Here is a 14,760-nt window from a genome sequence, read left to right as displayed (position 1 = left end):
CAAAAAGTAGATTTTCAAACTAAATAACAAAGACAAAATAAAATCAATAAAGAACAATAGCTGAAACTAAAATATGCATCTTTGGAATAATGAGAATAATGAGACAGGTGGAGGACAGGTGCTGCTTCATCCTCTTTATCTCTGACTGCTCTGTCCCACTGTCACACTGACCTGCACTGGTAATATCTTCACTGGGAGATTATCCCAAGTGTCCATGTATGGAAACATCCTCTGAGTGAAGGTGTGTGTGAAGGTGTGTATGTGTGTGTTAGTATCAGGATCAGAGAACGTCAGCTTTCGTCTGTTCCAGTCCAGATTCACTCTGACTATGAGGCTTCTTCTTCACTACGAGATCAGTGACTGGAGCTGGTGGTGAGATTGCTGAGTATTTACCATCATAGAATCTTATTAACCAGGATCCAGACAGTGTGTCTCCCTTCCTCTGGACAGACTCTGATAACAGACCCAAAAACCAGCTTCTGTTGTCTCCAACCTCGACATCCCAGCTGTGAGTCCCTGAGGTGAAGCCCTCAGATCCCAGAATACTTAAACAATCAAACCTCTCTGGATTATCAGGAAGCTGCTGTTTCCCTCCTCCTCTCAGGCTGCTCAGATCTTCAGACAGGATGAGTTGTGGATGTGCAGTGTTTGGGTCCAGGATCACAGGAGAGTAGGAGACCATGTCCTTCATCTTGTTCCAGATGTTGAAGGTCAGGTTGCCCAGGTGTTTGGCCTCGTCTATCAGAGCTCCTGAGGGCAGCTGTGGATCCTCCAGCAGGGGGCGCTGCTGGACTCTCTCCACTGCAGCCTTGTAGTTGTTCAGGAATGAGACGTCTTCAGCTCTCAGCTCCTTCTCTGTGGCTCTGACTGTGTGTGAAAGAGCTGCTATCTCTCTGCTCAGAGCCTCCATCTTCTCCTTCATCATCTGACTCTTCTGCTGCTCTTCCTCCCTCAGTGCAGCCATCCTCACCTCCTCTTCCTCTTCTAGAAACTGGTGAAGCTTCTTAAACTGCTCCTTAATCTGCCTCTCTGTCTGTCGGGCCTGGACCTTAATGTGTTCTGCTGTTTGATCAAACTTCACTTTAACATGTTCAGAAACCTTTAACTTCTCCTTTAAGGGCTCAAGAGTTTCCTGAAGTTTCTTCTTGTGTTGTCGTGCAGCTTCATCAATTGGTCTGAATCTGTGGTTGGTGTGTTTTTCTGAATCTTTGCAGATGAGACACACCGGCTGCTGATGGTCCAGACAGAAGAGTTTGAGTTTCTCAGAGTGCAGACTGCAGAGAGCCTCTGAAGCTCTCTGATCTCTCTCCAGTAAGAAGGACTCACACAGGTTCTTTAGCACCAGGTTTAAAGGAGGTTCTGACCTTGAAGATCTTCTCTTACAAAGTGGACACTCCTGTGTTTGTTTCTCTCTCCACCATCTCTTCAGACAGTCTTTACAGAAGCTGTGGCTACATGACAGAACAACAGGATGTCTGAAGACGTCGTGACAGACCGGACAGCAGAGATCCTCCTCTGATCTGGAAGCCATTTTGTCAGTGAGTGAAGCTGAAAACTCAGCAGACAGGGAGCACAGTCAGCCACAGCTCCCCTCCCTTCTCTCCTAACCACAGTGAAGTTTACTTTCAGTGTGACTCCAGTTTTTAGTCAAACTCACATGCAGTGTTTGGAGACTCGGCAGGTTGAAGCAGCAGTGTTGTAGTTTCCACTTTTCTCTCCTGTAGCTGAACTCACTCAGAGAAAGTTGGTAGTTTGGTCTGAAGGTGAATCTGATCGTCTGCTCTTCAGTCCGTGTCACTCTTTACTCAGGAAGAAACTGTTTCCTGCTTTGTCTTGGTTCAGTCTGGTGAGGGGTGGGGCTTTGTAGATTTAAAACGTACACTGAATGCAGTGGAAGAGTTAGAAGATAACTTAAAGCCCAGGAGTATTATAGGACTGGTGGACCATGGACTATGGAGGGAAAGGGATGGAGGGAGGGAGGTGTGTAGGTGACCATAGCCCAGTGTCACTGTGGTCATGAAGGGGACACTACTCTACTCTCTATATAGGCTACATGTTTGGATAGAGTTGAGTTTTTATAGTAAACTGGCAGGCCGTTCCTCACAATCACCCCTCTCCAGGTTTCTCCATCATTGCCCATGTGAGTGTTGAAGTCTCCCAGTAGAACTAAGGAGTCCCCAGATGGAACCCCTTCCAGGATCCCATCCAGAGCCTCCAAGAAGGCCGGATAGTCAGAACTGCCGTTTGGTGCAAACGCACACACAACAGTCAGAGCCTTCCCCCCCAGCAACCCGTCATCGCATGTAGGCGGCCCTCTTGTTCACCAGGGAGAACTCCAACACAGCGGCGCTCAGCTGGGGACTCACACCCACCTGGCGCCTCTCACCCTGAGCAACTCCAGAAAAGGAGAGAGTCCAGCCCCTCTCCAGGAGTCTGGTTCCAGAGCCGACACTGTGCGTGGAAGCAAGCTCAACTATTTCTAGCTGCAAGCGCTCAGCCTCCCGCACCAGCTCCGGCTCCTTCCCCTCCAGAGAGAAGACGTTCCATGTCCATGTCCAATTGGAAAAGGCAGATGTTTGTATTAAAAGTAAAAATGTTTGTAATAAAAGAATGAAGACAGTAATTACTTCCTCTGGACAGACTCTTCTAACAGACCCAGTGTCCAGCCTCTGTTGTCTCCAACCTTGACATCCCAGCTGTGAGTCCCTGAGGTGAAGCCCTCAGATCCCAGAACACTTAAATAATAATCAACCCTCTCTGGATTATCAGGTAGCTGCTGTTTCCCTCCTTCTATTACGCTGCTCAGATCTTCAGACAGGGTGAGTTGTGGATGTGCAGTGTTTGGGTCCAGGATCACAGGAGAGTAGGAGACCATGTCCTTCATCTTGTTCCAGATGTTGAAGGTGTTATAAGAATTTCCACTAAAGGACATGCTCAGCAAGTTACAAGAATTTGCAGTCAAGGATATGCTCTGCAGCAGTGTGTACCCATTCAAGGACAAGAGGACCTGAACTATCCAGATGTCTGCCACCAGTAGATGATCACACGGCCAACTCCCTGAACAGAATTTCACACCCAGGACTGAGATGATAAAAACCAACTGTACACGCTCACTTGCTGAACCTTTTACTCTGTAACCTCCATGATGTTGTTGCTCTTGCAAGATAAAAACTTTGTTAAAACTCACAAGTTGGCTCCAATCTCCTCTATGTAAAGTAAAGGTCTTTTGACAATTTGGCGCCCAACATGGGGCTTCTCTTCCTCCAGACAAAGCAGACCTTGTGCAAGGCTGAGTGAAAAACTCAGGGGTAAGACCTCCACCGAAGGGTTCTTAAAAAAACGTTTTGGACAGGGAGGCCAGGACTACTGGAGAAAGGTATGGTGACGGTGCCAACAGAGGAGTGACGGACCAGATACCCTGAGTCTGGGACTCAACAACAGGGGTGAGTTTAAACCAAAGACTAGGTCAGGGACCTAAGGCAAGTCATGGACTTGCAGTGAAAGACGACAAAAGCTAATCTCTCAGCACCTGAGTTAACAATAATAGACGTCAAGTAGTCAGGGACTTCAGGGAGTCAGGGACTCACAAATAATAAAGAATAAATTATAAATTAACTATAGAGAAGGCAAAAAAGGAAGGACTTACAGAAGCCAAGGCGTGGTTAAGAGAAGCAGAAGCTAGACGAAAAAAGATGAAGGAGGAGAGGAAAAACAAAGACAGAGGGAAAAGAAAGAGAAAGAATCAGAAGGGGATAAGAAAATTCCACCATACCTGGATTCACAACAATCACCTCTGCTGTCCACGCCTCTCCTGGTGAATGTCCCTCCAACGTCCTCCACTCCAGGATCGTCCTCCTCATCGTCTGCCCCCCACCAGTTACCTCAATCACCCATGACCGTGTAACCATCCCTGTCCGGGGTGGACACACCACACCGGACCCGGAGTGGTAATGTATACAATTCTTTACATTACTTCAGTTCTCCACCACCACCGGTACCTAATCAAGGATTTAGAGATGCAGAGGTGTTTCCTATGATAGAAACGCCAAATCCCAGAGCAGGACAGAGTAATCAACCACCCACTGTCAGAGTATACAGACCATGGACTGATGCAGACGTAAAAGAAGCTGCTGCAGGCAACGTCCATCCCTAAACAAATCCAGAAGAGTTCATAACAGAAATAAAGAGACTGTGTGACAGTTTCAGGCTGGACACAGTGGAGACTGAGAGAGTTCTGTGATGTGTCATAAAACAGGATTGGTGTTTGGTGAAGGGGACATGGGACCCCTTTGAAAACAACGCACCCAATTCATTCGGAGTTGGGCAATATACTGAGAGGACAGAGGCACTGTATGGTAGAATAGTCCAACACTACAGAGGACAGGCTTGTTACTCTCAAGTGTTGAGTGCTGAGTCAGATTTTTGCAACTCACAGTGGTGTTCCTGTAGACCATGCAGACACGAGTAATTACAACCTACAGCTAAAAAAATGCATTCCTACATGGAATGCATCCACAAATCTGTCAATGCATCAAAAAGCACCTCATTGGATGGAGAAGTCCAGGGAAAAAAAAAAAAGACACTTAAGTTTAAAAGTAATGATACTTTTCTAACTGAGGACTGTGATGAATTTCCCACTGATGAATATTATGATGTTTGTTACCGAGGAGATGATTGCAGGGGAGGTGGAGGCAGATGAGGATGAGGACAAGGACGGGGAGGAGGAGGAGGAGGACACGGAGGACCGGGAGGGGATGGCAAATGCTACAATTGTGGCAAATTTGGACATTGGGCCGGAGAATGCAGGGGGCCGAGACGAAGAGGAGGATCAAGAGGAGGATCACGAGGGGGAGGAGGACCCAGGCAACATGACACTATAGCTCTCCTACAACACTTAGCTGATCAAGGTCATAAAGCTAGCAAAAACAAACTCCAACACTGGAAATCAACGTTCAAATATTTAGGTTTCAATATCTCACAGGAAGGAAAACATCTAGACAAGAGTAGAAAACAGCAATATTTCAAGCACCAAAACCAGTGACTAAAAACCAGAAGATTTTTTCTGCAGAACCTGGATTGCCAATTATGCAGAAGTCGCCCAGCCACTGTTAAGTCTGATCTATGATCAGCCGATGGCTGCTGGTGATCCCATCATCTGGACACAAAAAGCAGAGAAATAATTCACAGAGGTGAAACAATTACTAGTAGTAGTACTAGTAAAACCATTTGTCCAAACATGTGATGCACGACGGGGTTTTATAACAAGTGTTCTTACACAGGAAACCAGTTGCATACTATTCCTCCAAACTAGACCCAATTGTGAGAGCAATGCCACAATGCCTGCAGGCTGTACAAGCAGCAGCATTGGCTGTGCAGTGCTCAGCAACAATAGTGTTATTCCACCCACTCACACTGAAAGTATCACATGCAGTAGAGGCACTTCTCACTCAGACCAAAATAAGTTTTATGTCAACTGCTAGACATCTCAGTTGTATGACAGTTTTACTCTCACAATCTCGTAGAGATGTACAACACTGAATCCATCTACACTCCTACCTAATGAATTAGATGGTGCTAAACATGACTGTGTAGCAGAGACCACAACAACGGTCTTACCAAGACCTGATCTCACTGTAATGTAACAAAAAAATCACAGTATCACAGCCAGTATGCTTTTTCCACTCTACATGTGTTTGCACAACAGTGGAAAAATAGAGGTATGCCAACATCAACTGGAAAATCAATCATGCACAAAGACTTTATTTTCAATCTGTTAAAGGCAATTCAATTGCCCTCAAAAGTAGCAGTATGTAAATGTTCAGCTCACACAACAGGAACTGATCCAGTTTCACAAGGAAACCACAGAGCAGATGAGAAAGCAATATTAGCCGCAGCTAGGCAACTTCCTGCTGACGGAGTGTACACAGCTAGTGACAAGCACACACACATTGATCATGACATACTTAGAGACATGCAGCATAACACAGAAAAACAATTGTGGAGCACTAAAGGTGCCACCCAGACAGATGGGGGATTATGGCAATGACCTGAAGGCAAACTAATCCTTCCAAAAAATCTTTTTAGATTTGCAGCTATTTTGAGGAGGGATGATATCTATGATAAACAAAACATATACAACTTATGGTTTCCAAAACTTGTGCTTCATGTCTGATATGTTCTAAACAAAATTCACGAGGGAGAATGAGACCAAGACCAGATACATTTCCTGAATCAACCTACTCTTTTCAAATTATTTGTATGGATTTCATAGAACTAAATAAAAACGAAGGGAAAAGATATTGTTTGGTGATAATAGATGTGTTCTCAAAATGGGTAGAAGTAACTCCAACAGTAACAAATGATGCCATGACAGTAGCTAAAATCCTTGATACAGTAATAGCAACTAGATTTGGATTGCCGGAAAGGATCTATTGTGATAAAGATCCACATTTCAGGAATCTAGTCATGATGAAACCTAGTGAACTCTTTTCAATACAATTAAAATACCATTGCAGTTACCATCCACAATCAGCTGGACTAGTAGAAAGAGTCAATGGAACAATAAAAGCAAAGCTACAAAAAGCTATGTAAGAAACAAAAAAGGTTGGATAACATGCCAACCAGCCTTTATGTTAAGTCACCATTCGAAGTCTTGTGGATCACACAGGTTCTTTGGCACCAGGTTTAAAGGAGGTTCTGATCTTGGGTTAGGGTTGGGTTGGGGTTGGGGTTCCGGGTTCCAAATAGGGTAAGTAGCAATGGCCTATTGATCTGCTGTGTGGTGTAGTGGGGAGGGCCGTGGTGGCCGACATCAGGGACCTGGGTTCAATCCCCAGGCAGAACACAGTGAGGGAGAGAAGGAGAGCGGCCCACTGGGTGATCCTCTAACAAAAATGCAGGGTTTGTGCTGCTGTGGTGGTATTTATTGCCATGTAAATGTAGGTTCAGGGTTGGGACAGCCAATCCAGGGATAGATGGATCTGTTTAGGCCTTTCATTTAAAAATCATTAAGGCCTCCTGGAGTGGTGGTCCCAAGTCTGTGGATCCAAATCCTTTCCGCTCTCCTTCTCTGTCCCGTGGTCCAGTGGTCATTGTTTTCCAGACCGGAGATTATGAGATGATTGGGGGGGTGTAATTGAAAGTGTGTGATTAGGGGGGTGCCAAGTCGACCTAGCCTAATGTTACGGAGGTGTTGTGAGAGACGGGTGTGTATGGAATGTCGTGTTTCGCCTATGTAATGTTTGTTACAGAGTGTGCATGTGATGATGTAAATGACGTTTGTGGTGGTGATAGGGTTAGAAACGGGGGTGGAAAAGGGGTTAAGGTGAGGTATAAGGAAAGGGGCGGGGTCAAGAGGAGAGATGCGGGGAGGAGAGGAGTTAAGGTTAGATGTGGGGTGGAGAGGGGAGTTGGGATTGGGGGAGGAAGGGAGGCGGTTAAGGTGAGGTATGGGGGAGGAAAGGAGGTGGGGGTCAGGTAAGTGAGAGGAAGGGAAGGAAGGTGGAGGCGGCTCTGGTCCCGGGACCTGGGCTGGGGGGGAGGAAGAGGAGGAGCGAATGGGAGCAAGAGTTGCCAGGGTGTTGTTTTTGATGGAGCGGAACCGTTTTGAATAGCCTCTGGGGCGGAGGCTATGGAAAAGGGTCTGAGTGGCTGTGTGAAAGTCAGTGATATCTGAGCAAATACGGAAAAAGCGGATGATTTGTGACTTTATGATGGCTGTGAATGTGTGTTTTGGGTGATAGCTAGACTTATGTAAAAGAGCATGTGAATCTGTGGGTTTGAAGTAAACTTTGGTTTGTAGCTTCTTATGTGTGGTGTTGAATGGCCTGAAAAAAACTGTTGTATCGAGAAAGTTGATTTGTTCTGGGTCTATGGTGTGTTTGACCTTAATGGATGGATGATGGTTATTGAGGATGTGGATGAATTCTGTGAAGTGGGAAATGTTGTGTGGCCAAATACCGATGATGTCGTCCAGGAATCTGAGATATAGAGATGGTTGAAGTGGGCATTTGGCTAGGGCTTCTCGCTCCCATTTGCTCATGTAGAGGTTCGCGTAGGAGGGGGCGAATCTTTGACCCATGGCTGTCCCGAGGATCTGAAGGAAAAACTCGTTATTGAAAAGAAAGTCATTGTTATTGAGACAGAGTTCTATGAGTTATAAAAGTTCCTGATCTGGTCTGTTCCGGTCCGGGTTTCTATTGAATATTTTCCGGAGTATTTGTAGGCCTAGGGTGGTGTCGATGTTGGTGTATAGATTGTCGATGTCTATTGTAAAGAGATATGATTGGTTGGGGACAGCCATGGGTCTGATGGTGTCAATGAAGTGGTATGTGTCCTTTATGTAGCTGGGATGTTTGGAGGAGAGGGGGCCCAGGAGGTGATCGATGTATTGTGAAATGTGGTAGGTGGCGCTGTTGCAATCGGAGACTATTGGTCGACCGGGGGGAACCTCAAAGGGAATGGTCCAAGTCTGTGGTTCCTTGTGAATTTTGGGCAGTAGGTAAAAGTAACGGGGACGTGGGTTATCTGGTCCAAGTAGGAAGTCTCGTTGTTTGGCTGTGATGTATTTATCGTTGTACAGTGTGTGTATGATAGTCCTGAGTTTGGTCTGGGTTTGGGGTTGACTTTGGTCGTCCAGTCGTCTATAGTAAGTGGTATTGTTGAGTTGGCGGTTGGCTTCAAAGAGATACTGTTGGCGGTCTAGGATTACTATTTTTGAGCCTTTGTCTGCTGGTTTAATGATGATGGTGGGGTTATGGGTGAGTCCGGTCAGGGCCCCGCGTTCGGCCCGTGACAGATTGTCTGGGACATCTGCCGGGGGCCGATATTGTCGCAGGGCCCGTCTGTTTGTGTGGATGAGAGTTTGTGTTAGTGGATTGAGTCCGGTCAGTTCTGGTTCCCAGTGTGACGGATGGGTGAAAGGTCTGTGTTTATGATTGGAGTGGGGGTGGAGGTGGAAGTGATCAATGAGTTTGAGTCGTCTATGAAAGTTGTGTAGGTCCCTTTGAAGTTCCTCCCGGTCATATTTTGTGGGCCGTGGGATGAAGGAGAGCCCCCTCTCCTGGAGTTGGCGTTGTGGTGTGGACGGTGTGAAGAGGGTAGCCAGAGTGAGGATGTTGGAGGGGGAATTCCAGCCCAGGTCCCGGTCCTGTTGTGTAGAAGGTGTGTGTGTGTGTGTGTGTGTGTGTTCCTGAGTTGGTCTTGGTGGTTAATGTAAATTTAGCTGTTTGCACCAGTTCTGTAGAATTAGGTTGGCTGTGGTGGCTGTCCAGTGGATGTTATCTTCACTGGTTGAGAATGTGTCATGCGGGATTCCAGTCAGAAATGGAAAATGTGTAGCCATGGTGTTGTTAATGAGTTTAAGGTTCTGTTTCTGTATGGATGTGAGATGAGGTGAGAAGTTCATGATGGGAAAAACAATGTTGGCATTAGGGAAGGTCGACCTGGCCTGATGGAAGAGAGCTTTGAGTTGTTTAATTGTGGTCTGCCTGGGGTCCTGGTCCCTGTTGTTAATACCCACCGAGAAGATGACGATCTTGGTGTGTGGGTTGGGGATGGCTTTCTCGCAGACTTTGAGGAAATGGTAAGCGGTGGCTCCAGGATAGCTGTCCAGTTGGATTTGGGGATGGTTGTGGGTTGGGATCCGGCTTATGTTTGTCTCACCCAGTACCAGGACTGGCCTCCTGCCTGTGAAGTGCCAGTCCTGGATTTTGTGGTGGGTGCGTGCCGTGTGCCTGGTTGGTCTGTTAAGGGAATGTGGAGAAGGATGAGTGTTGACTGTGGTGAAAATTGAGAAGGGAGAGAGAGCAGGAGAGGAAGATGGGGGAGGAGGGGGTGGTGGGGGAGGGGGGATTGCAGGGAAAAGGGGGGAGGGAGAGGAGGAGTAGGTTGCGTTATGTGGGAGAGGAATAGGTTGAATAGAGGTCAGGGGTCGTGGGGGGAGGGAGGGGGGACAGGTTGGGGTGAGGCAGGAGAGCTGGGGTGAGAGTAAGAAGCTGGAGGGGAGGTAGATTTAGGAGAGGAGGGAGAGTGAATGGATTTGGAGGGAGAGAAGGAATGGTGGGGGGAGAGAGGTGAAAGGTTAGTGAGCTGGTGATGTTGTGCTGATGAGCTGGTGCCCGGGGTAGGGGTGCCCGGCCGTCTGGCGGTTAGGAGGTTCTGATCTTGGGTTAGGATGCAGTTCAAATAAATAAAAGGATTCCTGCTGGTCCTTCCAGATGGTGTTCAGTCCAATGTGGAGATGAGGGAGGAAGCAGTGGTGGCTGTTTGTCCTTGGTAGTGAATTACTAACCGGTTAAAGGGCCATTTAAAAACCAAGCCATGCCATAAAAAGCCATCAATAAAGGACCATTAAGAACTGTGCTAAAAAGCAAATAAAAGAAAGATAAAAAAGGTTAAAAGAGCTGCCTAACATTTCGCCAATTTAGGCTTCATCAGAGGAGCAAGAAAGAGCACCAGCATCTCTTGGAATTTAAATGAAGGTAGGAGAGGATCATTGCTGACGTGTCAGTTGCTGATTGGTCCTATTTTCCTCCTTCCTGTCATGTGACTTTCAGGTGTAGTTTTTTTGAACTCTCCTGTTTTGTGTTGGCTCCCCCTATAGGTTCGGAGCTTCAAGTTTTCCAGGTGAGTGTGTGTGTATACATCTGAACCATAAATATTCTTATATCTATTTATATGTAGGTATATATAGATTTACATGTATGTATATGTATACTTAAGTACATGTATGTAGAGGTATGTGGTGATGTATATAGATTCCTATGGCGATGCTGGTGGTTAGGCCTGCTTCTGCTATTTCCCCCTAGAGAAAAGAGAGAAGAGAGTGTGGGGGAAATAGGGGGAGACTGGCAGCTGGGATCATGACCTGGGCTCGGGCTAGGTTAGGATGCAGAGAAACTGGTGAAACTTCTTAAACTGCTCCTTAATCTGCCGTGAACCCACAAGGTTGCGGTTCCACGTTATTCCTTCGGGCTTGGCCCAGCTGGTCCCCATGGGTCCAGGCCCAGCCACCAACCGCTCGCCAGCGGGCTCCCCTCCCAGGTCTGGCTCTGGTTTCCCTAAACCGGGTGAGGGAACATTGCGGTTCCACTCCGCTGGAATCAGTTTGCCTTGGGAGACCCTACCAGGGCCTATAGCCCCCGACAACACAGCTCCCAGGTTCACAGGGGCGAGCAGGAGGAACAATTACAGCTAAAACAGTTTAAATGTACTCATGGGCGTCTGACTACTGACTTGTAATGTTGTGAACTTGTCCTTTAACATCTTTACTCCTGCATCACAAACTCATCCGGCTGAAGCTGAAGCTGTCGTATGTGTTTCCTCCACAAGATGGAAGCACAGCATCTCTGAAAAGTGCTGGTGGGGGTGGGACTTACAAAAGGTGACTGATCCAACATATTTGCATCTTTCTGTCTGTTTTTATTCATGTTCCTGCACTGAAAGGGTTAGTTCAGATTATTTGAAGTGTGGTGGCATGAGGTCCTTTTCTGTTGTCAGTGTATCTCCTACAGTAGATGTGGAGAGGGCGGCAGGAGAAGACTTTTACCCTAAAAGAATCCACCTCAGTTTAAATGTGTCAGCTACATTACTTAACGTGAGAATAAACACTGGACGACAACTGGAAAGACAGATGTTTGTATTAAAAGCATTTATTTCAATAATAATGAGAATGATGACAGTAATAACTTGGATTAATAAAGCACCTTTCAAGGAACCCAAGACACTTAAAAACCTTGTTTATTATCTTATATGGCTTTGCTGTTTTACAGAGTTAGTTGGGTTCTGAACTAACGTGTTAAAACACCAAAGTCACAGCAACAGAACTGTCAACTCTTTTTGTGTTCAGCAACGTAAACTCACAGCTTTTATCAATGGAGTCTGGTGGCTTTGAGGACAAACATGGGACAGCTGTCTGTTTAGCAAAAAGGATCTTCCAGGTCTCTCTCTGTGGGGATCCTTTCTATAACACTTTCCAAAACAGTAGAGGTTTACTGTCGATACCTGAGACCTGAACAAGACTAAATCCTGGACAGTTCTGACTAAACAATGCAAAGGTCCCTTCTTTTATAGCCCCAAATCAGCAGAATGATCTCATCTGCCCCCCACCAGCATCTGCACCCAGCCAACTAGAATACACCAGACTTTACCAGGAGGAGTTTGTCCCTCTGGCCTTAATGTGACCTGATCACTTTGTCCTACCTGGGAATTATTACTGAGCACTTATTATTTCTATTGATCCACAGCAGCTCCTGCTGACACCATCAGGCTCCAACTCTTCCTCAGTACATTTATTCAAACAAAGTGTAAAACAACAGATTTAAAAAGAGAATAAAATGTGATATTTGGTGACATTCTGGTTACATTGATTCACACTTATTGATTGGTTACATGTTCCATCACCTTTGTTAATTGATCAACACTCGTGTCATACTAACCATCGTGTTACATGTCTTTATCAATTCCTACTTCATCTTAATCAATACTTAATCAGGACGTTACATTTACATCGTGTGATATGTCAATATTTGATTCCACAATATTAATCTACTTCTCTGACCTTTAACCTCCCAAAACATGAAGAGAAACACATTCATACACAGCTGTAATCATCACAGTTCAGAGTTCAGTTTAAAAGACAAATCCTGAACAGACCAGAGATAAAGATCAGAACAATGTACACATGAAAAGATCGTCAGTAGAAACAAAAAGTAGATTTTCAAACTAATTAACAAAAACCAAATAAAAACAATAAAGAACAATAGCTGAAACTAAAATATGCGTCTTTGGAATAATGAGAATAATGAGACAGGTGGAGGACAGGTGCAGCTTCATCCTCTTTATCTCTGACTGCTCTGTCCCACTGTCACACTGACCTGCACTGGTAATATCTTCACTGGGAGATTATCCCAAGTGTCCATGTATGGAAACATCCTCTCAGTGAAGGTGTGTGTGAAGGTGTGTATGTGTCTGTTAGTATCAGGATCAGAGAACGACAGCTTTCGTCTGTTCCAGTCCAGATTCACTCTGATCCTCTGAGGATTCTTCTGCACTACGAGATCAGTGACTGGAGCTGGTGGTGACCATGCTGAGTATTTACCATTAGAGAGTCCTATAAACCAGGATCCAGACAGTGTGTCTCCCTTCCTCTGGACAGACTCTGCTAACAGACCCAAAAACCAGCCTCTGTTTTCTCCAACCTCGACATCCCAGCTGTGAGTCCCTGAGGTGAAGCCCTCAGATCCCAGAATACTTAAACAATCAAATCTCTCTGGATTATCAGGAAGCTGCTGTTTCTCTCCTCCTCTCAGGCTGCTCAGATCTTCAGACAGGATGAGTTGTGGATGTGCAGTGTTTGGGTCCAGGATCACAGGAGAGTAGGAGACCATGTCCTTCATCTTGTTCCAGATGTTGAAGGTCAGGTTGCCCAGGTGTTTGGCCTCGTCTATCAGAGCTCCTGAGGGCAGCTGTGGATCCTCCAGCAGGAGGCGCTGCTGGACTCTCTCCACTGCAGCCTTGTAGTTGTTCAGGAATGAGACGTCTTCAGCTCTCAGCTCCTCCTCTGTGGCTCTGACTGTGTGTGAAAGAGCTGCTATCTCTCTGCTCAGAGCCTCCATCTTCTCCTTCACCATCTGACTCTTCTGCTCCTCTTCCTCCCTCAGTGCAGCCATCCTCACCTCCTCTTCCTCTTCTAGAAACTGGTGAAGCTTCTTAAACTGCTCCTTAATCTGCCTCTCTGTCTGTCTGGCCTGGACCTTAATGTGTTCTGCTGTTTGATCAAACTTCACTTTAACTTGTTCAGAAACCTTTAACTTCTCCTTTAAGGGCTCCAGAGTTTCCTGAAGTTTCTTCTTGTGTTGTCGTGCAGCTTCATCAATTGGTTTGCATCTGTGGTTGGTGTGTTTTTCCGAATCTTTGCAGATGAGACACACCGGCTGCTGATGGTCCAGACAGAAGAGTTTGAGTTTCTCAGAGTGCAGACTGCAGAGAGCCTCTGAAGCTCTCTGATCTCTCTCCAGTAAGAAGGACTCACACAGGTTCTTTAACGTCAGGCTTAAAGGAGGTTCTGACTTTGAAGATCTTCTGTTACAAAGTGGACACTCCTGTGTTTGTTTCTCTCTCCACCAGCTCTTCAGACAGTCTTTACAGAAGCTGTGGCTACATGACAGAACAACGGGATGTCTGAAGACGTCGTGACAGACCGGACAGCAGAGATCCTCCTCTGATCTGGAAGCCATTTTGTCTGTGAGTGAAGCTGAAAACACAGCAGACAGGGAACACAGTCAGCCACAGCTCCCCTCCCTTCTCTGCTAACGACAATGAAGTTTACTTTCAGTGTGACTCCAGTTTTTAGTCAAACTCACATGCAGTGTTTGGAGACTCGGCAGGTTGAAGCAGCAGTGTTGTAGTTTCCACTTTTCTCTCCTGTAGCTGAACTCACTCAGAGAAAGTTGGTAGTTTGGTCTGAAGATGAATCTGATCGTCTGCTCCTCAGTCTGTGTCTCTCTCCTCACTGAGGAAAAATAACAAACTGTTTCCTGGTTTGTCTCAGGTGAGTCAGGTGATGGGTGGAGTCAGACCGGCTCTGCTACATGCTTTTACTTCACATGTAACACAGGGGTTTGTCTCAGTTTCAGGAAATGACTGATTCCTTGCTTGGAAAGCAGACTTATGGTGTGTTCAAGATGTGGCAGATCAGTTATGTTTATATTCAAAAATAGTCTGAACGTAGGCTGAATGTTGTGGAGATGTTCAATCATA

At 46.0% G+C, this 14,760-nt stretch overlaps 1 protein-coding gene and 1 pseudogene across 1 annotated transcript; both read right to left on the bottom strand.

Moving 5' to 3' along the window:
- LOC139219459 (nuclear factor 7, ovary-like) lies at positions 1-14,551 on the bottom strand (annotated as a pseudogene).
- LOC139219468 (nuclear factor 7, ovary-like) lies at positions 12,763-14,498 on the bottom strand. The gene is made up of 2 exons (XM_070851328.1): positions 14,364-14,498; positions 12,763-14,254 (listed from the first exon to the last, which is right to left on the bottom strand). Exon 2 carries the CDS (start codon positions 14,235-14,237, stop codon positions 12,840-12,842), a length of 1,398 nt encoding a protein of 465 aa, XP_070707429.1. The 5' UTR covers positions 14,238-14,254; positions 14,364-14,498; the 3' UTR covers positions 12,763-12,839.
- Positions 14,552-14,760: the final 209 nt, after the last annotated feature.

This window comes from Pempheris klunzingeri, chromosome 2 (genome assembly GCF_042242105.1).
Source record: "Pempheris klunzingeri isolate RE-2024b chromosome 2, fPemKlu1.hap1, whole genome shotgun sequence".
NCBI lineage: Eukaryota > Metazoa > Chordata > Actinopteri > Acropomatiformes > Pempheridae > Pempheris > Pempheris klunzingeri.
Note: the sequence above shows the minus strand (reverse complement) of the source record. Positions and strands in the feature narration are given on the sequence as shown.